Consider the following 24,780-nt stretch of genomic DNA (forward strand, 5'->3'; position numbering starts at 1 on the left):
TAAATAGTAATATATGCTGCTGGTGCACAGCTTATCTCAAGCAGCATGTAAACAAAATTGTATATGATCGGTTTGATTTAGTTAGTCGTAATAAGTAATATCTTGCATAGCTCATCATGGAGATTCCAATCCGTTTCCTTCTGTAAACCTTAAAATTTTTCCAACTCAAAAAATTCCATTCCATTATAAATAAAAGAGTCGAGCTGAGTCATTTATATATTTAATTGTACGCCCTGATTTAAACGGTTTTTATTGAATTCGGCAACCAATTTTAGTATAATGCCAACGTTATGGGCTTATAGCTATTGACATGGTATTACATAGATACACTGAGAGAAAACGAATACAGTGACAAACTCGTACAAGGATATCAAAACGCATCAAATAAATATAAATATATACAAAATACATTGGAGACAAAACGCAAGTTACATGCAGAGAATTGAATTAACATGATATACACTGAAATAAATAGCTACGTGAGACGACATATCATGGTATACACTGAAACAAAAACTATACAGTAAATTAAATTGAGTGACAAATCGGACAAAATACATTGATACAAATTGTTGATCTATACACTGAAAAAAATCTGTACAGTAAGTTGAATTGAGTGACAAATTAGATGACCTACATTAGTTGTCTTTACACGGAAACAAAAATTTTACAACAAATTGAATTGAGTGACAAATTAGATGACACACACTTATACAATTTACTTGTCTATACACTGAAGCAAAAACTGTTAAGTTGAATTTAGTGACAAATTAGGTGACACACAAATTAATACAAATTACTTGTCTATACACTGAAGCAAAAGCTATACAATAAGTTGAATTGAGTGACAAATTAGACGACATACATTGATACAAATTGTTTGTCTATACAAGGTACACTGAAACATAGATACAGTAATACAGTGATTCACATGTTATACACTGAGATAAATAGATATGCACTCACACACACGCATGCAAATGAATGTTCACAAAATTGACAAAAATAACTAGAATATTGCTTAAAAGTTGACGCTGTATGAGTCTTGATTAGGTAGTTTCTGTTCTGTTCCCTCTTCTTTTTTGTGCAGTGTATCTTTCGCTGCAATTAGAGTTCCTCAAAGAAGGCGACACGCGCCTTGGTCGAACCGGATTTGAGTTTCTTAAGCGTTGAATATTTATTCTCGCCCGCCTTTATCTGCGCCTCGCTGAGTATATCCAGATTACTTTGATTCTGTTCAATTTTATGTGGTGCGATTTCACTGCGCAACGTTTGCAATTGATTTTGCACCTGTTTCTTGGACTTGCGCAGGTATTCCAAGTGGCTGCGCTCCATTTCATTGGCGATCTGTTCCATTTCATTGTCGGTTAAAATAAATTTCTTGGGCTCAAAGTCGTCGGAAATGCCGCTAGAATTATCGCCCATCACAATGTAGTGGGAGGCAGAGTTGGTTAGCTCCGCTCCCCCGGCGGTTTCCAGATCATTTGTGGAGCTGCTCGTGGTCAGCGAAGGTGTACTGATTGCCGCAATGCTTGACGGATTATTGACATTGGCCTGTGAGACCGTCGATGCCGTTAGCAGGCTGTCCGTCGACGATTTGCGCCCACTGTTGAGGAAGTTCAGCAGACGTGCGGTGGCTTCTCTCTCGGCCATTTTGGCACAGATCAGCTCCTTTTTGAGTTTCTCTGTTTCGGCCTCGCGTTTATCATTCTCCACAGTCAGCTGGAGCATATAGAAGTCGGCATCCCTGATCTTCTTCTCCAAATCGTGCTTCTCTCGCTCCACCTTCATTTGACGCTCACGCAATCGATCCATTTCTGTCTTAAAGTGATTCGCCTTGCATTCGGTCAGCTGCATTTGCTCCTCGTTCACGCGACTCTTCTCGAAGTACAGCTCCTTTGTCTCCTCGGAGCGACGCTGCAAAGGCAATTAAGATTATGATAAATATATCTATATATTGAATATAGGATCGATCAGCTTACCAGCGCATCGCTGGCCATACGCATCTCGTCCTGCAGATGCTCGAGCCGTTTTTCCAGTTCGTAGCGCTCGTGTTCCGCCTTCTCGCGAAGCTGCTTCTCCCTTATGAACTTCTTCCGTTCGATTTGGCGTCGCTGTTTCTCCTCCTTGGCCTGCGCTTTCATCTGTTGGATCTCCATGGTGTCCGGCTTGCGGCGTCTCATATAGAGATCGTGATTGCCCTTGCACAAGTCAAGTATCTGCGAATGGATTTGAGGTTATGTTAAGACATAAAATTCAATGAACTTAAAGCTATTCTCTCACCATTTTGTTAATGTGCAAGTCCTGCGAGTAAAATATAAAGTTCGACACTTTGGCATCCACTAAACGTATCGTGAATTTCTTGTCATCGAAACTAACGTGTCGTATCTCGTTCCATTGGAACGTTGTCTTTGGGGTTAGCTTGTCGCGTTCATCATAGATGTTCAGACCCACGGCCGTAACGCCCAGCCACAATTTGGTTTTATTCTTATTCTAAGATTAAGAGCATAAAATTAGGTCAAATAAGATGTAATGTATGTGAGGCTACGTTCAGATTAGTTTCTATTAGCTCGGGTAAGTTTGGAGTTATGTACGCTTCCGGAGTCGAATCCCGCCATGTATTAGTTAAGATCAACACTAAGTTCAACTTCGAGCTCAAGTTAAGGTAACACCATCGTTGCAATGTGAGTATAGTCATACACTTAGGTTAGATTCAGATAAGATTGAGGCAAGGAAGTAGAGTATATCGAATTCGAATTAATCTAACATTAAGTCTGATGTAGGGTTTCGTTGTTTGTTTAAGTACCGTGTGAGGTTAGATACATTTTCGAACTCTATTTGTGGTTAGATTACACACCGTAATAGGAAAGTAGTTAACACCATACATGTCCAGATCTTGTGCAATTTTTAGGTACTCCATTTCCACTTCATCTCGAGTCATGGGCTCATGATCCATGTACCTAGAAATTAAATTCGAAATTTAGCTGTCAAGGATTTTGTGGTATGTATGTCTTTAGATACCCACCAGGTCTTGATGCGCTCCTCCCACATTTCGGGCGTCATTTGATACTGATCTGTGACGCCCTTGGGCAGCAGTTCACCGCCGGCTAGCATGCCATCCTTGTAGGTCTCATAGTCGTAGGGCCCATATTGAACATGGACCGCATACGAAGCAAGCAGAACGGATGCCTCGGGCCGGCAATAGATGTCCATCGATAGAATGCTCTGTTTCACTTGCAAGAAGAACAAATGCTGCGTTATCTCTTGTATCAGCTCTTCGCTGACGTTCTCCGGAAAGAATTTCGCATAGAAACTGAAGACGTAAATGTTATTGTTTGCATGCAATTCGACGCGCTGATCTTTGACCTTTTTGTCCATTTTGAGCCAGGAGACATTGTTGCGCGTGTCGACATACTGCAGTCCAAAATACCATGATTCACGCAACCCAATCGTACGACAAACCAGATCGAACAACTCTTGGCCGGTGGAGCGCGTCTCCAATTCGAACTCCAGCTCCGAATCGAAGGTGCTCACGCGCACCGGCAATGAACGGTTCTTCTTCGAACCGAATGGGCTCATCCTCTACGGCGACGGCGATTGTGATTCCGATTGCAATATCGATTGTGATGTATTATTGTTCAGCTATTAACTATTTGCACATACTTATGTATGTATGTATATGTACATAAATATATATATGTATATGTATATATATTTACATATAATTGGCTATTATGTGAGGCTATTGTGTTTACTTGTTGCACTTGTCAAACATTTTCCACTTCGTTCGCATTCGCACATATTGCATTTATGTATTTGACTTTTTGTTTGTTTAAATACTGGACTGGCACTGCGAAGGCACTTAATTGAATATGTTATAACTAAATTTTGAACAATATATTACAACATTTTTACTTTGTCAAAAATAAATTGCGAGCGTATAAATAGCAACAACAAAGAATGAGTGTGGCTGCATGCATGTGTGCGATCGTGTGTATGTGTGTGTATGTCGAACGTGAATGCGTACCAATGTGAATGAGAGAGAGCGACAGCGAGCAAGAGAGTGTTCATTTGATGGTAGAAGAGCGAGCGAACGCTTATTGCACTATCACAATTGAAAAAGCCAACAGTAACGTTCAATACGCCAAAGCACAGTGGTGCGCAGTCCTAAAAACAGTCCCAAGGGGAAAATTCAACAAAAGAAATACGTGCAAACATTTTTTTTTAGAAAAAAACCTATAATACTTTATTAACAGTATTGCTGCTTCATACATGGCTTGTTTATCGTTAACTTAAGTGTATTGTATTGAAGTTAAAGACTCCAGCACACAACTCTAGAACAATTGTAACGTCTATTAAACATAGTTAACAGATTTAACAAATGTTGCGTGTGTGCAGAAAAAAATTTGAAAAGTCTTATGGTGTTTATGTGTACGTAGGTATTTCAAAATTACTAACTATATATGTTTTACCGCTTTCATATTTTCTTGTTGTTTTGTCTTGCTTGTAGAGGTTTGTATTTAACAGTTGTTATCGTTAGCTAAAGCTTACTTTTAATTTTACATACATACACAAATATACATTTCAATATATTTCGAACACATTTTGTCTCAATTCGCAGAGCTTTGAATGCTTACAATATTTAAACTGTTTTTTGGAGCTTCTTATAAATGAACCTTTAAAGATAGAAGATCGGCTAAGTAATCCATCTGAGTTTATTTCTTTGAATTATTGGCACTATCAGCTATCATATTGTTATTTATTCTGTTAACGAATGGTTAAGGCAAGCGATTTGATTATTCCTTGTTCATTTTTGTGTATGGTGTTATCTATTATGTTTATATGAGATTTGAATTGATTTCTTGGTTTTCTTTTGTATCACCTTGAGTAAAGCGTGTTGTATGCACATTTATTCCTATAATTATCGTTTGTCTTAGAGCATTAAGTTGAATCCACTTGTGTTCTATAAAATCTTAGTGATTGTGTCGCTTAACACGTTCAACGTGCAAGTCATATAACATTTTGTTCTTCTCATAATAGTATGGATTTTGATCAGCATTCAACTCGGGATTATAATCATATATGCCACCGCCGACCACTTCTGCAGGACTAATTCCTCCATTTTGGATCGTTGGTAATATATAATTATTATTATCATTAATAAGATTTGGTATGCTGCAGTTGCTACTGCTGCTGCTATTCCCATCGTCGTAGTTTAAATGCAGATTGTTGATACGCTTGGAAAGGGGGGTCGATTCGCAAGGTAGATCATCTTCCCGACTTCGTTTTCTGAAAATATTTGTATATGTACATAAATATAATTCAGGTAGGTATAGATATTTCTATAATTATATATCTATATCTACATTATAGATTATATATATGTAAATATATATATATATATATATATATATTTTTTTTTTTTTTTTTTTTTTTTCAGTATTGATGAAAAATTTGGCCATGAATTAAATAAACTGCAGGTCACTGTAATGGTGTTCTTGCATATGTACGTTTCTCAATTTATGCATGCGCATGACTGCATTAAGTCGTAATTGACATTACTCGATTGGTTGATTTACTTAACTATTGGTTAATAAATTTCATACCTGTTTCTTAAGAACCCAGCCATTTTAATGTCATTCCAGTCGGTTGCAACTTTTTTGGTCAGTGCCTGGCGATTGTAATATTGGTCGCCCACTTTGTTGTCGCTGGTCCTCCTCCTCTCTTATTCTTGTTCTAGATGACAGATGAGAGAGTTGCATTTAATCGGAGTGGCAACATTGTATCATAGTGCTGCCATTTATAAACGTCAAAATTACGATAGCGATTGTCGCAGTGGCAACCCTGTGCTTCGTCATTCGCACGCATACAGATTACTATTGCTGCAAAGAACGACCACACAAAAGAAAAATAGTAGTTTTCTATACGAATCGACGCCCAACCCAGCCCAAAAAAATAGCGAAAACTAAACAAATATATCTGCCGATTTCAATTTAGATCAGTTGTAAGTAAAATTTCGTAAGCCAACGCAAGGGCATGTCTTTATTAACTGAACAAAAAACTAAACCAATACATCTGGTGCGCCAATAAAGAGAAAATTCTGTCGAGTGAAAAGTGACGAAAAATGTTAACGATGACTGCTTTAGCTGCTAGTGTCTGCTCTATACGTCAGTGTGAGTCTGTGTGTATGAGTGTACGTCAGTGTGTGTTGCTGCAAACGATTGGCTCAAATTTATTCTTGCTGCTGGCAAAATTTTCGAAATGTGAACATAATTTGTGCATTTCGTTTTGCCTGGCTTTCTATTAATTATAAACTCCCCGTACGTGTGAGTGTGTGTGTGGGCGATGCAAAACAATATGCGCATATGCATGTGCCTGCATGCATGTATGTGTGTATATTTATACACCAGTGCATTTGTGTCAAAATAAATTAGCATATTGGCTGCAGCAAAACTACGTTTAAGGCACACACGCGCGCACTTAAATACATATGCATGCGTAAACGCTATCAATGTGTGTGTGTGTATGTGTGATTCGGTTATGGCAGGGGCCACTGCATATTTCATATTAGAACTGCCTGCGCGCTTATCTAGGCACTTTGTGTATGTGTGTGTGAATGCCTGGTGTTGTTTTTTCTCTCTTTATTTTTCTTTTATTCTGCACGCACACATGCACAGCTTGAGTCATCGCCTTTGCCTGCGGCTCTCTGCTTTATGCTCCATTAAAAGGAAGCCGGCGGTGACGGCGACTGCGACGACGATACCCGGCTGTCTCATGAGTGTGTGTGAATAGTAGGATGTAAGTGTAAGTGTGTGTTCTCTGTGTACAAAGTTCCACAAATACAACTCACACGCATAGATAAGACAATAGTTAAGCAAAAAAATAAAATATAATAAAATTACAAGTAAATGGCAATATGCGTCTCGCCACTGATATGAAATATTTTTGCAGAAACTTACATATACATATGTGTTTCTTTTGTAAATAATATGTGTGAGTGTTTGTGTTTGGGTGTGTGTTGATAATAACAAAGCGCACTCCCAAATGAGCCAATGCACCCCCTCTCATCTCCTACCCTCGCCCATTCTGATATTTAACCACCCTGCGACTGAAGAACTTGACAATCACTTGGCCGGGCAAGGGCCTTCCCTTATTTCCACGCCCACGCGCCTCTTTGCGAAAGTAATTAAGCCATATGAGAGGGCACACAGACACACACCCATACATTTGTATTCATATTTACACACATGACTGTATGGGCTACAGTGAAACCAGTGAAGAGAATAGCCTATAGAGAGCATGCTTTGGCAATCTTAGCTGTATGAATCACTTGACTCTTTGGCCTACAGTGGAACCTGTGAAGCTTGGCAATTGATGTGGCGTCGCTCTTAGGCATATGACATGCGTGTCGACAGATGAACCTTGCATATTGAGTGCTTACGGCTTGCTTCGATTTATCATAAATAGCATGTATTGATATATGTTTTGGAATTCGCAGAAATCGCGTAAAAAATAACTCGTACGGCATGCAAACCATCAAGTGCGTGGTAGTTGGCGATGGAGCCGTGGGCAAGACCTGTCTGCTTATATCGTACACAACCAACAAATTTCCATCAGAGTATGTGCCAACTGTATTTGACAATTATGCGGTGACCGTTATGATCGGCGGTGAGCCGTATACGCTGGGACTCTTCGATACCGCCGGCCAGGAGGATTACGATCGATTGCGTCCACTGTCATATCCACAAACGGACGTCTTTCTTGTCTGCTTCTCGGTGGTCAGTCCCAGTTCCTTTGAGAATGTCAAAGAGAAGTGGGTGCCCGAGATAACGCACCATTGTCAAAAGACGCCGTTCCTGCTGGTTGGCACACAAATCGATTTGCGCGACGAGACGAGCACGTTGGAAAAACTGGCCAAGAACAAACAAAAGCCAATCACATCCGAGCAGGGCGAGAAGCTGGCCAAGGAGCTGAAGGCAGTCAAATATGTTGAATGCTCGGCCCTCACGCAGAAGGGACTGAAGAATGTATTCGATGAGGCAATTCTGGCCGCCTTAGAGCCGCCAGAGCCGACCAAGCGGAGGAAATGCAGGTTCCTCTAATTTCTTTTGTATCCATTCGTTGTTTGTGTGTATTTTTTTTAAATGGTTTTTTTTCGGTTGCTTCCCTTTTTTTCTCTGCTTCGCTCTCAAAGGAATCAAAGAAAGCCCCCATATATAGCTATATATATATTTACTCATATGTATGTATATATATATATATATATATATATATATTTTTTTTTTTTCCCTATATTTTCTTTTTTAAATTGTTTTTTTTTTCCTTTCTCAAATTTGCTTTTTAACCAGTGCTCTATCTAAGCCAAACCTTAAAACTTTTATTATAAAACTATATAATTATTTATATATATATATATATAAACATATATATATATTTCGTATCTAAACTCTCTGTCCCCTCCATATTAAGATAAAAGAGAAAACAATAAATAGTAAAAAAAAAAAAAACAAATTATTTATATTAAGAGAAGCAAAAAGAGAAAAACAGAAAAGCAAAACTAAAAATTAAAAATAAAACAAACGTAAACAAAACAAAACTGAAAACTTGTGCAGATTTGCATGTTTTGCATAAATTTAACTATATATATATGTATATGTATACTATATATAAATATATGCATATATTGATGTGTGAAAGAAGAAGAGCTGCTCAGAGCAATAGTAAAATCAGCGAGCAGAGAGAGACAACAAATCGTATTTATATATATATTACATATATTTATATATATATAATCATAAACAATATGTCTACCAATTGTTTACAAACACACACACACACACACACGCAATAAATAACGGTACACAAAATATAACTAAAAAATATATATATAATAATGAAAGCTATGCGTAATGTATGTAAAACGCAATTATGTAATAAACAAAACAAAAATTAAGAGTATTGAAATATATAAGTAAAACGTTGCAAACGACAACACAAAAATAAATAAAAAACATATTTAGAAACACAAGAAAATACAAAAACAAAAAAAAAAAAAAACAAAAAAAAACTAAACTCTATATAAGTAATCCAAACAAAAACAACAAGCAAAAGAGATAAACAAAAACAAACAAAACAAAACTTGTATTGTAGTTCAGCATAAAAAACAAAAACAAAAAATGTAGCAGAAGAAGAAGCAAAAACGAAGTCGGCAGATGGAAGAACTAATGCATTTTTTAATATTTTTATATGTATACATTATCAATTTTTACATTTTTTTTTTTAGACATTAGAGATTTGACATTATTGATTTCAGATAATATAATAAAACAAGAAAGAAAAAACAAAACAAATATATATACATATATATATAATGTATAAACAAACTAAATGAAATCAACTTTGGGTCGATAAAGCGGGGAGATCTATGTGGTTAAACAAAGGTATCTATGTGAGTATGTATGAGGATGCATAAGGACTTATCTCTAACTTGATAGGGATGAATCGATATCTATGGAAGGATACATTTCTATCTGAATAAAGATGTAATTATATATATAACTGGATGTGTTTATATCTATGAAGGGATGTATCTATATCTATAGAATGATATATCTATTGTTGGATTAATCTACAAATGTGTGAATAGGGATGTATCTATATCTATACAAGGATGTCTGCTTCCGTATAAACGTGTAGATAAATCTATATTCGTATGTGTCTACATATATCTACAAGTTAATTCCTTACTATCTTATATGAACCTACAGAGTTTGACGAGTGCTATGAGCTAGAAAGGGATGCAGAACCAAAACCTTTTTGTGGGTTCATCAAGCATACTTTCTATATATAGATTCATGTAGTATACTTTCTATATATAAACCGAATGCCATCTATACTTAGGCTTGCTATCCAAGTGTATTGTCCAGTTATTTTCAAAACTTGTCTTAGGTCAGGCCTACACATTGAATCAATCAGTATATATACGTGTGGGGCTCCAACAGTCATCGTATATTGATTCATCGTAAGCTGTTTTGCTTAACTCATTATCAATTACTTTAGTGCCATACCATTAAAATATATATACTCCAAGTATTTTATATATCGGATCGGACTTTGCTATAATGTATATGACAAAGTGGAGCGTTTTCTTTGTTTTTATTGATTACTGTAGAGTCTTTGTTCTTAGCTCTATGACTATCAAAAGTTAAGTACTTAAATAGTTATTGCAGTGAGCGTGGACATAGGATGAATCGTACATTATATGACTAACTTCAGATGACTTAATCAGCATTGTCTGCATATATTAACAAAATCTTATAAGTTTTAGTACTTCTTTATAACAACAGTTATAGTATATAGATTTCTCTTTTAAAGATCGTGCTCCACTAGAGCGCTTTAATCCACTTGCATTTGATGGCCGCCAGTTCTACATCGGCAATCATCGACTGCTGAAATCCAGCGCTGCCTGCTACGTCGATTTTGTCAATGTCCAGTCGCAGGCTCTGCTTCGGATCTTGGAGTAACTGCTCGATGCCATGCCAGGCAATCATGACTCCATTGTCGGAGCAGTAGAGTTTTGACGGTCGATAGCAGCGGCAGTTGTAGGCGCTGGCCAAATGCTTCAGATTCTCAAAAATGGCATCATTGTTCGCCACGCCCCCCGAGATGACAAGTGTGGGCGGCGCTGCTCCAAAGAGCTGCCGCTCCAAACAGTACTCCAAAGCGCGTTGCGTCCGATGCATCAGATGGCGACTAACTGCATTTAGGAGGCCCGCACAGAAGTCCCGATAGTTGCTAATGATGCCATCTGGAGGTGTTCGCTCCTCGCGCTCCTGTTTGCGTATGGCACGAAAGGAATTGTTCTTGATGCCCGCAAAGCTGAAATTGCAATTGCGCTGTTGCGCCAAAGGCAATGGAAACTCGAATGCAGTCGGGTTCTTGGCATCCCGAGCAGCATGTTCGATGGCCCGCCCGCCATTCCACAGTCTATACTGTGGTAGCACATAGAGCCGCAGACGTCGTGCAATCTTATCAAATGCTTCGCCGGGTGCATCATCCAGTGTTTCGCCAAGCAGCGTCAGCCGACCAGGTCCATTAACCATTGCCAGCTGGCTGTGGCCACCGCTAATGAGCAGGCAAAGATATGGATAACTTATTTCAGTCGGATGCTCCATGCGCGCCTGCAAGGCGTGCGCCTCCATGTGATGTACGGGCAACATAGGTTTACGATGGCGGCGTGCCAGATGGCGTGCAAAGCGCAGACCCACAATTAAGCTCAAGGGTAGGCCCGGGTGTGTGGTCACCGCAATCCCGGCCAGCTGCTCCGGCTGCAGTTGCGCCTGCTCCAAGCACCGCTCATAGGCAGCTGCAATGCGCGCTCTATGAAGATCCTGAGCACGTGGCGGTATAATGCCGCCGTAACTAGAAATTTATATATATAAATCTATTTCTTTTATTCAGATTGTCAAGTATTTGTTACCGCGTATGAAACTTCTGCTGAGACTCAAGCACATTGGCATGCACCCGACCGGTTGTGTCTACTATGGCTATGCCTGTGTCATCGCAGGAGGTTTCGATGCCTAGCATATAGCTGACCAAACGTTGGCCAAGTCGACTGCATGGAGCTGGATATTTCGGCAATTGCGATGCGGCTGCATACATAACACAAATTTACCGGCTTTTCAAATTAAACAACAACAACACATGATAAATGTAGTGCATATCTGGCAGCGTTGCCTTGGTAAACAGCTGTTGGCGCGCATTCAATTTATATGGCAGCACTGACTGTTGACTTCTGGCAGCGCTGGTTTTATCAACAACATGTAAAAGTTTGAAGTTTTGCATAAAAATCCAATGAAAATAAATTTAAACTTAACAAAATAAAAATGATTTTGGCTGCTACAATCTGAGATTCTCAAGCTGCAATCGTCCTATAGACACACATCTAGAACATCTGGCAGCGCTGGCCGTTACTCCATTTCAAAATTCTTAGCGCCAATCGTCTTCCCTCTCTGTCTCTCCCTTTATAACGGAGTTAAATAGACTTTGTTTGATATTTTTTAGTACATATTAATTTATTTTGAAAACTATATAATAAATAATAATGATTTAATCAGCTTGCAAGTGGAAAAGTGTAGTTCCTAAAATGTTGCATATGCACATTATGCATACACACCCCACAGCATAAAACACGCGACGCACATCCTCCCTAACAGCTTATATAACTTTTGAAATTCATTGAAATATGTCTAATATTTTGGACTATACACCCCCAAATATGTGTACGTATAAGTATGTATGTATGTATATGCACTTGGTAAGTGTAGACTAATACTAGACTCCTTTCGTTTTGCTTTCTTTTGGCCCTATCGTTCGTAGTAGACGCGATAATAAAGCGTTTTAGAACGCCAAATGCTGTAGCTATTGTCAAATTTCAGCAAGTAAACTCCTTCGCCGGGATACGAATGCGAGCCCACATAGACCTCGTTGTAGCACTCGCGCCGATATATTGGCACAATAATGGAAATGGGTGGCTTGGCAGCCATCGCCGCAGCTTGGGCGGCCAGCGTATTGCGGTCCTGCGACATGGAACCCGACTCCAAATCCTCGGTGGTCGATAGATAATCCTCATCCAAGCACTCGTCGTCCTCATCGCTATCGCTAACGTGCACCGTCACCTCGCTGGTAACTGGCTTTGCCCACTCAAAATATATTCCGAAACCAATATCGTAATTGTCGGTGGCGAATTCCCAAAAAATGCATTTGCCATTCATATTTGTAGGCACGCGCACCTGGAACAGGAAATAATTCATGATCAGTCCATAAAATGATATATTTATATATGACTATATATACGCACTGTAACCGTATCGCCGTGTCCAATGGTAATGACGCCATCACCATCGCCGGCAGAAACTTCAGTCTTGAACTGTTCGATATCGGGCCGCGTCCATATTTTGGCCGGACGTATCATCACATATTCACTGTATTCCTCGTTACCCTCGCCCTCGAGCTGCTCCTGCAGCTGTTCGGGCTGCTCTTGCTGCTGGGACTCGAGCGTGCTCAGCTGCAGCGTATCCATGGCCTGGACGAGATTTGAATGGCCAGGACTGTTGTTGACGGTGCTGCTGCTGCCGTCGCTGCGGCTGTTGATGTTATTGTTATTATTATTGTTGTTGTTGTTGCCGCCGCCAGCACCATCACCGCCGCTGTGTTCCTGCAGCTCCACATGCAGCAACGTGTCCTTGTCCTTGTCCATTTCCAGCGTTTGCTGTTCCTCTTGACTCAGATTCGATTGCATTTGGCTCTGCAAATGTAGCTGTTGCATATACTGATGATAATGCTCCCGTTGCAGCTGATGTATGAGTACAGCCTGCTGCTCAGGATTGCCAGGAAATTGCTTCTCCGCGTACAGCTGTAAGGCAGATAATAGGCCACAAAAACCAAAGAGAATTGTTAATTTATTTACTACTAATGAAAAAGAGTGTCCTTGAATTTTTCGATTATGTCTGACCCAATTTAGTGTTTTGTGTGAATGTAAATGGAACAATAACTGTGACTCTGACCTCATTCGAGCCGCCATCGTCGGCAATTAGCATTTATTATTGACGTGTTTGTCAAGGCCTAGAAGGATGGGTACACAACAGGTGCAACAGTTTGCGCCCACAAGGTGTTGGCGACTCTGTTATTGACTGTGAAATACCCTGTAGATGATGTTGAGAGGATAAGGAAAGGCAGTCAATAGCCGCATATTCAGATGTATATTCATCATATATGTCCAGTGCAGTTCATTATTCTTGAAAAGTTCTTTAATACTTATTCATAAACAAGACTTGATCAATCTTCAAATGTATAACTAGCTCATATGAACGGGTTCGTTTTCAAATAACTAAACTAGTTCTAGTTAGTAAATTTAGTGGTTCATAGTTAGCATTCTTTTGCCTTAGAGGCCTTAGGCACTTTTAAGCCGGCTGAAGCTTTAATACCTTTCTATTTTATTCATGAACTAAAATTTAACAAATATTTTCAACTAGTTCACAAACGCTGAAATAGCTTAACACAGTCTTGAGAGTTTCCAATAACTTTTGAATACCTTCAATTGAATTCTTTAGAGTTGATTCAGTAAGTTGCTGGAATAATATCGCAGAAGTTACCTTTGTTTCACGAATCAGCTAATCCACATAGAATATAAATAGTTATCTTTTCCTAAATACTAGATAACATATTTATATAACATGTGTGAGCAATTAACAGCCACTGTCACAAGCTCAGTCTCAAAGGCTGTTATGGCTGTCCGTTGACACGTATTGCGTACGTGGTATTAGAAAATCGATAGCGTGTGCCGCGACAGTTAAATGATTACCTTAAATTGCTGATACGTTTGCTTGTTGAGTGCGTCCTGTAGCTGGCGTCGCTGCAATTCCTCCTTGTAGCCCTCCTCCAGCAGCTCCTGCTGCTCGCGTTCGCGCTTCTCGCGCGCCTCCTTCTCCAGTTCCATGCGACGCAGGTCGGCTTTCAGATTGGCATCGCGATTCTGACGCACCGCCTCGATGTAGGGACGAAAGGCACTGCACATTGTGTCCAAAAGATCGATGAAACCCTCCATAGCTTGCTCTCTCGTGATATCACCCAACAGCTGCCAGTGCTGCTGTCTGTCACGTCCGATCACGTCGAGCACACCAAGAGCCGGCGCACGGTTTGTATTGAAGGGTCCCAAGGCGGCCTGTTGTTTGAAGGCGATCAACTTGAGATTGTCCTCGTAAGACAAATGTATGGCCTTGCCAGAGTTTTCTGCAAAACAAACACGCATGTAAGCCATAAAAATGCTAACAAATTACAAGACACATCATAACAAATTTCTGCATTTACGTTTGTAGAAGGTGAAGGCGAGCCGATAGAGCTCTAGCAATGGAAATCCCCATTTTTCCAAAGTCGTTGCACTGCCAGCTCTGGATTTATCCATTATCTTTTTATTTTGTATCTGTAAAAATTGCTTTTAGAAAAAGTCTTTGGCGCTCCAAAAGATTTAGCACAGAAAACAAAAATAAATAATAAAATCTGACTGTGTGTGTATATGGAGATGTGTCTTAGCGCAAGACATATCGAATCGTAACGATAGTTCAATTAACGGCACGACGAGCATGACAAACTATCCATTTTGACTGTGCGGAAATTTCAAATCAAGGTCTAGATTATTTAAAAGGGTTGAAAAGCTTATACATTAAAACAATAAAATAAATATATACAAAATTATATATCGAGACATAACGTTCGATATCTTTGCACGACTTCATCTCCAATTAGATCACATATGGAACAGCACCTGCTGACGTCAAAAGCCCAATAATCGATATGTTCTAAAATAAAGTCATTTTACAGCACTGACCGCCAACAGCTGTGTTGTTTTACCTACACGTGCGCGTATTTTTTTTTATTATTTTTAAATACTTAGGTGTTTTTTTTTTTTTTTTTTGTATAAAAACTAACTATAAGTATGAGCGGCACGCGTTTCTTCCTTGCCGATTTACCGGCGAGCACAACAGAGAAGGATCTGCGTGGCCTCTTTCAGGATTATGGCCAGGTGCAGCGTGTGGAGCTAAAAACGAAGGAACAATTCGTTGATTCAGGACAAACAATTACAAAAGTTATTGCATTCGTGACGCTGCAGACAGATGATGCCGAATACTGTATGTAGACGCAGATGGGCAATTTAACTGAAACTATAAAAAATAATTGCATTTTAATTTCAGGTCTTAACGAGCTTAATTGGCAGCGCTTGCATGGCTGCCAGCTGAAGGTCTCACTGGCCAAGGAATCCTTTTTGGATCGTCTGAAGCGTGAGCGTGAAGAACAGCAGCAAAAGGAGCAGCCAACGTACAGTGAAGCAAATCAAAGTAGTTCCCGCCTGCTGGTACAAAATACGCAGAACAAACGGCGCGTTTTTGGCGAGCACGAGGAGATCAACGATGATGAAGTGGCGCCTGAGCTGTTGATAACCAAGAAGCGTGCCGCCAACTCCATTCACAATGGCAAAGTGCGTCACAAACTGTTTATATTTGGTATTCGAAATGAGCTTAACTCGTTGCCTCCTCTTGCAGATTGTCATCCAACAGGAACATGATGTGAAGCCGCTGCACATCATCGAGCAGCAAAAGAAGCCCAGCACCAAGCAGCTCGATGCCAAAGCCTCAATTGCAGATTCAAAGCGCAAAGAGTCGCTGAATAAAATGAAGCAACAGCATCAGCAAAAGAAGTCGCTCATTCAGCAGGCATTGGCCTCGGCCGAGGCCCCAACATCGAAGCGCATCAAGTTCAGCGATGCCGAAGAAGACGAAGAGGTGGAGCAGATTAAGGTGCAGAAGAAGCCAAAGGGGCGAGATTTGTTCGATGATGAGGATGGCGATGAGCAGGAGGAAGAGTTTGTTCTGCCTCAGCACAGTGGCAAAAAGGGCGAACGTCTGGTGGAAATGCAAAGTAAACAGAGCTTGGATCCCAGATTTCGTATAACAGCCAATTTTGTGGGCGAAGACGACGACGATCAGGAGCAGGCAGATGAGCCAGAGCAGTCGGAGAACCCCCAGGACAACGAGCGCGATTGGCAGATGGGCATTTTAGAGCAGGTGATTGGCCGCAAAATAGACACAGCCACTGCGACAGCGGCGAAGGTGGCCAAAAATAAGAAAATGTTGCGCTATGATCCGGCCAAAGAGGAGCATCAGAAGATGGTGCGTGTCAAGGACAAGGACAAGGAGAAAGTCAAGCAACAGCCAAAGCAGAAGAACGAAATGGTGCAGATAGAAGAAGAAGGTACCAAGCCAGCGCCCGTCTCACAGAGCTCCTTCTACGTGGTCACAGATACGCTCAAGGAGTCGCTGAAGACGCGCGGTGAAGGCTTCAGCCTGCTGGAAATGTTTGGCAGCAGCCATGAGGAAGCGGTTGCACAGCGACAGGATCAGCTAGAGAAGCTAGGCCATGAAAAGATATTGGTCAATAAGTCCAATAAACTGGGTCTGGGTCAGGTGAATCCATTCAGCTACGACTCTTCCGACAGCGAAGATGAGGAGCAACCGCAGGCCAAGGAAGAGGAGGAGGAGCAATCGCAGGTAGCTAAGGAAAATGAGAAGCCAGGCAAACAGAAGAAACAGAAGCCGAAAATCTTTATGGAATCTTTCTTTATACCGAAAAACGATGTCAGACTTAAAGGTATGAATCGACTATATATGGTGAACAATGTGTCTATAACTTTATATATCTCTTGCAGAAGGTGCCAAGTTCTTCAAGTCGAGTACAGCAGAGCTGGAGAACGAAAATTATGACCAGGTTAAAAAGCGTCTCAAATTCCTCATAACCAAGAAAATCGCAAAGACACAGAAAGGTCCAGTTGGCAAAATTGTCAAGAAAAACAAAAATAAAAAGCGAAATAAGTTTTAAACAAGATTTTTAATTTAAATATGAAGCGCGCCTTTGTACGGCCATTTCGAAATTAAATTGAATATTGGCGCCGTCTCGTATATTTGATTACCAGGGTGGCAGCACTATCGATACATATGTAGCTCATATATCGATAGGATTTTTGGGTTTTTTGTCAGCGGAAATTTGGACTTTTTGTAATTGCAAGCAGCGTTGAAATATCGTAAGCACTAAAGCCAAGGGCAGCAGTCACTTCTTGTCTAAAACACAACTTGCAAATTGAAAGAACAAAAGCAGATTTTTGTTTGAAAACGGTCTAGCTGTTGCAAAAAACTATTAGAAGCTTGCTTCCATGGTCGTATAGGTGGCAACGCTGTTGTTGATCTTGTTGATGGCAGCCATTTTGAACGGCTGAACACAATACAATAAGAGAATTTTTTCTTTCAAAATTTTGGTTTTGTGTATTTAACTAAATTAAAAAAAAAAAATTCATGTATACATAACATACACATATACATACATATAAATATACGTAGCTGCACAAATGCATTTGAGCCCCATTTTAGCTCCAACTTAAATCGAATAAGATTTGCGAACAAATAAAATTAAAATTACGAGAATAAAAAGAATTAAGAGCGCAGACCAAGTAACAAAGCTGTATCAATTACCTACATATGCATATGTACATACATAGCTTACATGAATGAATGAATTTGAAAAATAATCATCATTTATGACCACGTGCAGAATGATTCGATTATATAGAAAAATTTATATGCATAAGACTTGGTTGCGTCTAAAAACTAGAGGATTCATTGCAGCTTAAGCCTAGTTTAATAATTAAATAGTGCTGGCACAAATATTGCCAATATTATGTTACTTAGACAAGGTTTGCATTTCCTTAAGATTTACAATTTTTGTTATGATTTTCTTTTTGCTTAAGCACTTGGGGTATATATATATATATATATATATATATATATATATATATATAAATACATATATATATTTTAAGTAAACGTTGCAAAATCTCATTTGATTCCGAGTCATTGGCTCGTCTTTGGCACTGCATTCAATTGTTTTTTGTTTTTGTTTGGTTTACGTTTGATTCGAAGCGACCTCTTCGTCTGCTTCTATTTCTACTGCCTTTTCTATATCGACTCCTTTTGTTTCCACTTCGACTGTAGTTGCTGCCACTAATTCTGCTTCTACTTCCACTGCCGATAATTCCACCTCTGACTCCTCTGCCGCAGCATCTGCATCTATTACGTCGTCTGCTTCGACGCACTTGCCGGGCAAATCTAAAGCCGGAGTAACTGCATCCAAATCCGTTTTCATTGCTGATTCCGTTTCGGTGGCTTTGCTGGCCACTAGTGTTTGAGCCTTGCCCGCTGCTAACTGCTCGATGGCAATGACTGTGCGCTCGAGCAGATTCATGAAACGCTCCTCGCGTGCATCCATGCGCTTGAGCAGCTCCTCGTCTCGTTTCTCGCGCCGCTTCAGATACTCGATCAGTTCGTAGTTGGTGCTATCCCCATCCGTGGATGTGGACATCTTCCGTTTGCCGCTCTTCAGCGATGCCGATGAACTGCAATCGGATAGATTATCCGTATCCACAATCACATCCGGATGAAGAATATTCTGATCCAAACTCGGCGAATAGAAGTTCTGAGCGCTGCGTAAAGTAAAAGACAGAAGCGGAAGTTAATGCACATTCGATTCAACTCGATTTGGCTCAATCTTACCCATTGTAGTTGGTTTGCATTAGCTGTATGTCATCCGGATTGAATTCACCTTCGGAGAGCGGCTCGGATCTGGGAGAATAAAGAATTGGGTGGAGAGTAAATTGAAGTGTTTTTTGTGAAGATCTAAATCAAATTCCAAATCAAAAAGTCATTCAACAAAAATCAGTCTATCATCAGTCTCTATGTCTGTTCTTCAATCAGTCTATGAATCAATCACTTATTTAAATGGGAAATAGAAGAGCAAACACTTCATGTATGGTAAAAACAAAATTTAATTACTGTGCACGAAACAGTTTACTCGTATCTAAACTTGCTTTTCAATCAATCATCAATCAATCATTCAGTTAATTGATAATTTATTATAGAAATCCTAGACTTCATGGATGTTGTAAAATTGGAGCTACCATACAAAATACTGCTGATTACTGTCTACAACTTGCTGTATATGCCGCTCTTCAATCATGCTGATCCAGCAATTTGTTGAATGGGAATCACATAGAGAGGTCATCCACTTCATGAGTGGTAAAGAAAAGAAACAGCTACTAATTAAGCCAATTTCACTAGCATTCCTCCTCTGTAGTTCGTAAGTAAATCAATCACCAATCAATCAGTTGAATGAAGGAAGTCAATTACTCCATGCATGCTTAACAAATGTAGCTACTGCGAAGAAGAAAGTTTTACTAGCATCTACAGCTTGCTCTATACAGAACATCCCCAGTTAAGTAGTATCTACAGCTTGCTCTTCAATCAGTACGTCCATCAATCAGTTGAATGAGCATCACCTCGTGAGGCTGCTCATGCCATCGATATACAAATCAGTCAAATCAGTCAGTCAATTACTATGTAAAGGCTCTTCAATCGCTAAATCATTGAACTGAGAATCGCATAGAAAGGCTACTCACTTCATGGATATGTTGTTGTCGTTGCCGCTGCTGTTGTTGTGATGCAAGTTGAGCGCTCCATTGCAGTCCTTATCATAATCCGAAGCTTCGGGCGGCTCGTCATGCAAGCCATGTCCGTGATCCTTAAATGCGGCACTGTGATTGAGACTGTGACTGTGACTGTGATTGTGACTGTGACTGTGATTGAGACTGTGACTGAGACTCTGATTGAGACTGTGGTTGAGACTGTGGCTGAGGCTGTGCTGTGGCTGTTGCTCCTGCTCCTGGCCATTTGGTTGCTGCTGCTGCTGTTGTTGTTGCTGCTGCTGTTGTTGTTGTTGTTGCTGCTGTTGCTGCTGCTGCTGTTGTTGTTGTTGCTGCAGTTGGGCGACGGCTGCTGCAGCTGCTGCGACGGCGTTCGCCAAAGGATTGTCATCGTACACACCGGGCACGCCCACTTGGCCCACGCCCACCGGCAGCGGGGCATTCGGGCAGGGCCCCTCGCTCAGCTGCGTCTCCACGAAGTGATTTGGCATAAAGCCGCGCTCCATTTTACTCGCCCCGCTCTGCGACGAGTCGGTCGAGTGGGCGTGGCTCAGGCTCTGCAGCAAATTGTGCTGATGGGGCGTCAGCGTGTCCTTGGTGAGCAGGACGCCCAGCTCGGCGGCCTGCCTGCGCCGCTGGTAGTAGGAGAGCTCATTGTGATTCTTGCTGATCAGAGCGAGGCGCTTCCCATTGGAGCCCCAGCACTCGCCGCGCTGCTCCTCGATCTCCTTGAACAGGAACATATACGGCCAGTTACGCCGGACGTGCCGCTCCGGATTCTTCTTCAGCTGTGTGTAGATCTTCTTCAGGTTCTCGTACCGATTGCAGCACTGCTTCGCCGTTCGCTTGCGTGCGCTGAACCGGTTCAGCACCTCGGCGACCATTTCCCATACGCTCGCATGATTCTTGCGATTCGACTGGAACGCGCTCTGGATCCTCTCCGACTTGACGATGTTCAGCAGAGCCACCGACTCTGGCACATTGAAATAGCTTTCGGGAGTGCGCGGCGCACGCTGATGGTGGTAGCTGCTCGTCACGGTGGGCGGGGGATTCTTTGTCTCCTGGAAGACAGACAGAGAAAGAGAGAGAGCAAGAGAGTGAGTGAGTGTAAGAGAAGAGAGAGAGGGAGAGAGAGGCAGGTAAAGGAGGGATAGTTTAATATTGGTAGAAAATAGGGAGCAAGGAGATTCTATGCAAAGAGAGACAGAGAAAGGGGCAGGAGGGCTCAAAAGGATTGAGAGTGTGGGAATTCGAAGCTAAGGAGCGAATGATAAATAGTGAGACAGAGAAGAAAGAAGAAAAGTTATTTATCAAGATTCGAGCTGGTACAAAAGAAAGCAAGGGAGAGAGAGAGAGAGAGAGTGAGTGAGAGAGAGAGAGAAAGAAAATCAAAGAGAGTTTCAGATCAGTTGATATCCGGCTTAGACAGGGACTAACTTAACAAAAAACGAAATGCGCTAAATTAAGCGAGAATTATTGAGGGGGGGGAGAGGATCAAGAAAGGGGGGGCAATAAGAGCAATAGAAAACAATGACTAAGCACTATCCTCTCTATAGGGAATCACCAGGCATGAAGCTCTTAAAATTCAAATTATGAGTCAAGTGCAGAGAGAAAGAAAGACATAGAGAGAGAGAGAGAGAGAGAGAGAGAGAGAGAGAGAGACAGAGAGCGAGAGCAACGGAGAAAGCGAAAAGAGTCTAGATTAAGTGATGAAACGCATATAACACACGCAAATATTAAGCCTCTCTCTCTCTCTCTTTATGTCTAGATCTGCCTCTTCCTCTCTCTTTACATAATGAAATTAATTTTTGATTTGAAAGAGTATCTATTCAAAAACTCCGATATTTGCCTACATTATGAACTGTATTACTTCCGTCATCCATACACCCCATATGGATTGCAACAGGGTATCAGCAGTTAGAAACGGGAAAATGGAATAAGAAATACGATCATTCCCAGATTTGGAATACGAATCATTAAAGTAAACTACACGAATTGATATGATCCATGGCTCAGAAATCAACTTGACCCTCACGTAGACCTTCCTACTGATAACCGGCTTAGAGCTCACCCTAAAAAGCTAAAGCAGATCGACTGGCTTTTATATACCCTGGATGAGAGCAGTGAGAGCATTGGGCAATTAACTTAAGACTTATATATAATTTTATACACATATACATATACACTTATGCCATGTAGAGATCAACTATATTTTTGGGAAAATGTACTCTGGGAACTTAAGGTGTTACTTGATGCCCCGTGACAAGAGACATAAAACAAAATTTGAACTGAGCTCGCGAATGCCCCTGCTGCACCCTCAACTCCAATTGCTGCGCGCGTTCGCCATTGGTGCAGTCAAAATAAAGCATTTATACATAACTGTAATTGCATACATAGCTTTGTCATGTTCATGCATATGTGTTGGAGCGAGAGAGAGAGAGAGCGAGACCGAGAGACGAAGGCAGACAATCAGGCTAGTTTGGCTAGGAGTTTGCATTCGGCATTCCCGCATTGCAATCGTGCATAGCACGGAGACGGAGAGAAAGAGAGAGAGAGAGTGAGAGCGGCAGACGCAGCCGAGGCTTTTGCTCGCGCTGCCTCTCTCGCTCTCCCCAAAGAGATTTGCTCTTCGAATATTGTTGTTCTTTTGCTAGGTGCTTTACTTACCATTTGAAAATTTTGTTTGAGTCAGCAGCTTATTTCACAGAAGCGACGGCGTCGACGTCAGCTGCTACGCTGCAGCAGCAGCAGCAGCAGCGAGCGTTTTGTGCTGAGAAAGCGTTACGCGAAGATTCTCGCGCTGTTCTCTATTCTAACTTGGTATCCGTTTTGCAGTCTTCTTCTTCTTCATTGGCAATGTTAGCATTACAAAAACAAAAACAAAAATATGAAAAAGGAACCAAAACAAAAAAAAAGAGAAGCAGAAAAACCGTTTAAAAATAACGCACTTCTAATTGGTGTGTACACACTGTAAGTATTGCATATGCTAACGCATACAAATGTAAATGCACACTGCCAACATGCATGTGTGTGTGTGTGTGTGTGTGTGAGCACTTAGCAAAGGCAGCAGAAATACAAAAAAAAAGTACACTTGAATCGCTTGTACGTTTGGTTCTTTTCTCCCAATGTTTTTATTTTAAATTTTAAATTTTTGTTGTTGGATGGTCTGTTTTGTTTTTGTTGTTATGGTTTTTTTTCGTCGACGGCGACGACTATTAATATTTAGAAGTTAACCTTTTAGCCCCGCGTTGCGGCTCATCGGCTACAGTTGAAAAAAGCGCGACACAAAAACAAAAATAAAAGTAAAACACAAAATTATACACACATACAGACATATATGTATGTATGTATATACAAACATGCATGGGTGTGTGTATTGATACAATTTGCACATGTGTGTGTGTGTAGTCAAAGCGAATATAACTAACTGACTGCGGCGCTAGTTGTTGCTTTGTTTTTGTTTTGCATATTTTGTATTTGTTTTTGTTTTCCCGTTGTTTCCTTCGCGCATTATTTTGAGCATGAGCATGAGCACAAGCACGAGCACGCTCACGCACGCACGCACAGTCACTGGTCAATGGTTAATTCTTGCACTTGCACTTTGTTGCACTTTTTTTTCTTCTCAATACATTGTGCGATCCAGTGCTCTCTGTTCGGCGCACGCTTTCTCTCTCTCTCTCTCTCTCCCTCTCGCTCACTCTCTCGCCTTCTTGTTTTCTTATTGGCTTGCCGTTTACTGCCACCATACATTATACATATGCACAATCATACGCACACTCCCACTCACACACACACACACACACACACATACACATAAAAACGCATGCTTATATTTGCGCAACCGTGCCAAATATCCGTTTTAGGGGGCTTTGCAATAGTACTAACCAACATTAAAATAACTAAACGAATCGTTAAGAAAAACAGCAAACAAACGGACAACGAAAATGAAACTGAACTTTTCGTCGCGATCCCGTTGCCGATACTAACGGCAGTCACAGACACAGACACACATTGTGCCAAGTTCTGCTACGATCGTTAGGCAGACGGACGACGCTCGCGTTCGTCGCTGCTGCTGCTGCTGCTGCTCCTCGTTCTGCTTCTTCTTCTTGCTCTTGTTGTTGTTGTTGCCTGTGCTTTAACTTAGTAGATTGCGATGGCAGTGTTGGTAGCGACAGCGCCGCGCTCTCACTTTTTCACATGTGTTCAAATGTCTCAAGTGTGTGTGTGTGTGTGTGTGTGTAAATATACATAAATACATATGTATGTCTACTTATAGAATCGAACGTAGAGACAACGCCAGCAGCAACGCAGCAGAGCAACGGGAAGAGCGACAGTTAACTGATGCGCTCGGCCTATGGCGATTCTGATTCTGATTTCGATTTCGAATCCAATAGTCGAGCCAAGGAATAACACACGCATGAAAACAACTGTGCTCAACTGAGTGTGTATGTGTGTGTGTGTGTGTGTGTGTGTGTGTGTGTTTTACTCTCTGGGGGCATGGTGCATGCTGCTGCAGGCAAAAGGAATCTATGGGCATATTACTGTGCAACAGCAACAGCTACGGCAGCAGCCGCAGCAGCGAGTGGGAAAAATCGTAGACTATAAATAGATACAAGTATGCTCGATATATGTACATACTATATGTTCTATATATACAAGTGTGTGCATGTGTGTGTGTGCATATGCACCCCAAAGAAGCT

At 40.9% G+C, this 24,780-nt stretch overlaps 7 protein-coding genes across 9 annotated transcripts; 2 read left to right on the plus strand and 5 right to left on the minus strand.

Annotated features, from left to right (window-relative positions):
- Positions 1-211: 211 nt before the first annotated feature.
- Positions 212-3,989, minus strand: LOC6585958 (moesin/ezrin/radixin homolog 2). 2 transcript variants are annotated; one of them, XM_015160582.3, is made up of 6 exons: positions 3,367-3,452; positions 3,026-3,313; positions 2,858-2,960; positions 2,284-2,493; positions 1,983-2,219; positions 212-1,917 (listed from the first exon to the last, which is right to left on the minus strand). In XM_015160582.3, exons 1-6 carry the CDS (start codon positions 3,411-3,413, stop codon positions 1,108-1,110), a joined length of 1,695 nt encoding a protein of 564 aa, XP_015016068.1. In that variant the 5' UTR covers positions 3,414-3,452; the 3' UTR covers positions 212-1,107. The 2 variants fall into 2 exon arrangements, with proteins under 2 accessions (XP_015016068.1, XP_002011582.1); XM_002011546.4 differs by having other exon boundaries at positions 3,026-3,989.
- A 493-nt stretch (positions 3,990-4,482) lies between these two features.
- LOC6585959 lies at positions 4,483-5,746 on the minus strand. The gene is made up of 2 exons (XM_002011547.4): positions 5,607-5,746; positions 4,483-5,289 (listed from the first exon to the last, which is right to left on the minus strand). The coding sequence occupies exons 1-2, from the start codon at positions 5,627-5,629 to the stop codon at positions 4,974-4,976; spliced, it is 339 nt and encodes a 112-aa protein (XP_002011583.1). The 5' UTR covers positions 5,630-5,746; the 3' UTR covers positions 4,483-4,973.
- Positions 5,747-5,868: 122 nt separating this feature from the next.
- Positions 5,869-8,507, plus strand: LOC6585960 (cdc42 homolog). Its single transcript, XM_044007378.1, has 2 exons — positions 5,869-6,004; positions 7,499-8,507. Exon 2 carries the CDS (start codon positions 7,527-7,529, stop codon positions 8,100-8,102), a length of 576 nt encoding a protein of 191 aa, XP_043863313.1. The 5' UTR covers positions 5,869-6,004; positions 7,499-7,526; the 3' UTR covers positions 8,103-8,507.
- Positions 8,508-9,258: 751 nt separating this feature from the next.
- Positions 9,259-11,734, minus strand: LOC6585961 (probable tRNA N6-adenosine threonylcarbamoyltransferase, mitochondrial). Its single transcript, XM_002011549.4, has 2 exons — positions 11,480-11,734; positions 9,259-11,421 (listed from the first exon to the last, which is right to left on the minus strand). The coding sequence occupies exons 1-2, from the start codon at positions 11,659-11,661 to the stop codon at positions 10,386-10,388; spliced, it is 1,218 nt and encodes a 405-aa protein (XP_002011585.1). The 5' UTR covers positions 11,662-11,734; the 3' UTR covers positions 9,259-10,385.
- A 319-nt stretch (positions 11,735-12,053) lies between these two features.
- Positions 12,054-15,094, minus strand: LOC6585962 (Golgi resident protein GCP60). The gene is made up of 4 exons (XM_002011550.4): positions 14,869-15,094; positions 14,363-14,790; positions 12,860-13,414; positions 12,054-12,791 (listed from the first exon to the last, which is right to left on the minus strand). The coding sequence occupies exons 1-4, from the start codon at positions 14,960-14,962 to the stop codon at positions 12,366-12,368; spliced, it is 1,503 nt and encodes a 500-aa protein (XP_002011586.2). The 5' UTR covers positions 14,963-15,094; the 3' UTR covers positions 12,054-12,365.
- Positions 15,095-15,389: 295 nt separating this feature from the next.
- Positions 15,390-17,431, plus strand: LOC6585963 (probable RNA-binding protein CG14230). Its single transcript, XM_002011551.4, has 4 exons — positions 15,390-15,686; positions 15,750-16,033; positions 16,098-17,202; positions 17,261-17,431. Exons 1-4 carry the CDS (start codon positions 15,494-15,496, stop codon positions 17,428-17,430), a joined length of 1,752 nt encoding a protein of 583 aa, XP_002011587.1. The 5' UTR covers positions 15,390-15,493; the 3' UTR covers position 17,431.
- Positions 17,432-17,875: 444 nt separating this feature from the next.
- Positions 17,876-24,074, minus strand: LOC6585964 (RNA polymerase II degradation factor 1). 2 transcript variants are annotated; one of them, XM_032733139.2, is made up of 5 exons: positions 23,966-24,074; positions 22,748-22,925; positions 20,057-21,141; positions 19,155-19,223; positions 17,876-19,084 (listed from the first exon to the last, which is right to left on the minus strand). In XM_032733139.2, the coding sequence occupies exons 2-5, from the start codon at positions 22,748-22,750 to the stop codon at positions 18,508-18,510; spliced, it is 1,734 nt and encodes a 577-aa protein (XP_032589030.1). In that variant the 5' UTR covers positions 22,751-22,925; positions 23,966-24,074; the 3' UTR covers positions 17,876-18,507. The 2 variants fall into 2 exon arrangements, with proteins under 2 accessions (XP_032589030.1, XP_032589031.1); XM_032733140.2 differs by having other exon boundaries at positions 22,748-22,922; positions 23,966-24,070.
- Positions 24,075-24,780: the final 706 nt, after the last annotated feature.

The sequence above is a fragment of the Drosophila mojavensis genome, unplaced genomic scaffold (assembly GCF_018153725.1).
Source record: "Drosophila mojavensis isolate 15081-1352.22 unplaced genomic scaffold, ASM1815372v1 contig_136, whole genome shotgun sequence".
Taxonomy (NCBI): Eukaryota; Metazoa; Arthropoda; class Insecta; order Diptera; family Drosophilidae; genus Drosophila; species Drosophila mojavensis.

Excerpts from the sequence above, each read along its gene's own strand:
- LOC6585961 (XM_002011549.4), bottom strand. The coding sequence starts at position 11,661 with ATGTATGCAGCCGCATCGCAATTGCCGAAATATCCAGCTCCATGCAGT. Across the intron at positions 11,422-11,479 it reads CAGCAGAAGTTTCATACGCG|TTACGGCGGCATTATACCGC; the intron begins GTAACAAATACT and ends ATAAATTTCTAG.
- LOC6585962 (XM_002011550.4), bottom strand. The coding sequence starts at position 14,962 with ATGGATAAATCCAGAGCTGGCAGTGCAACGACTTTGGAAAAATGGGGA. Across the intron at positions 14,791-14,868 it reads CGCCTTCACCTTCTACAAAC|AAAACTCTGGCAAGGCCATA; the intron begins GTAAATGCAGAA and ends TTTGTTTTGCAG. Across the intron at positions 12,792-12,859 it reads GACACGGCGATACGGTTACA|GTGCGCGTGCCTACAAATAT; the intron begins GTGCGTATATAT and ends TTCCTGTTCCAG.
- LOC6585964 (XM_032733139.2), bottom strand. Across the intron at positions 19,224-20,056 it reads GACAACAACATATCCATGAA|ATCCGAGCCGCTCTCCGAAG; the intron begins GTGAGTAGCCTT and ends TTATTCTCCCAG. Across the intron at positions 19,085-19,154 it reads ATGCAAACCAACTACAATGG|CGCTCAGAACTTCTATTCGC; the intron begins GTAAGATTGAGC and ends TACTTTACGCAG.
- LOC6585959 (XM_002011547.4), bottom strand. The coding sequence starts at position 5,629 with ATGGCTGGGTTCTTAAGAAACAG. Across the intron at positions 5,290-5,606 it reads GCTGGGTTCTTAAGAAACAG|AAAACGAAGTCGGGAAGATG; the intron begins GTATGAAATTTA and ends AAATATTTTCAG.
- LOC6585960 (XM_044007378.1), top strand. The coding sequence starts at position 7,527 with ATGCAAACCATCAAGTGCGTGGTAGTTGGCGATGGAGCCGTGGGCAAG.
- LOC6585963 (XM_002011551.4), top strand. The coding sequence starts at position 15,494 with ATGAGCGGCACGCGTTTCTTCCTTGCCGATTTACCGGCGAGCACAACA. Across the intron at positions 15,687-15,749 it reads GACAGATGATGCCGAATACT|GTCTTAACGAGCTTAATTGG; the intron begins GTATGTAGACGC and ends TTTTAATTTCAG. Across the intron at positions 16,034-16,097 it reads ACTCCATTCACAATGGCAAA|ATTGTCATCCAACAGGAACA; the intron begins GTGCGTCACAAA and ends CTCCTCTTGCAG.
- LOC6585958 (XM_002011546.4), bottom strand. The coding sequence starts at position 3,579 with ATGAGCCCATTCGGTTCGAAGAAGAACCGTTCATTGCCGGTGCGCGTG. Across the intron at positions 2,961-3,025 it reads GAGGAGCGCATCAAGACCTG|GTACATGGATCATGAGCCCA; the intron begins GTGGGTATCTAA and ends TTTAATTTCTAG. Across the intron at positions 2,220-2,283 it reads ACTTGCACATTAACAAAATG|ATACTTGACTTGTGCAAGGG; the intron begins GTGAGAGAATAG and ends ATCCATTCGCAG.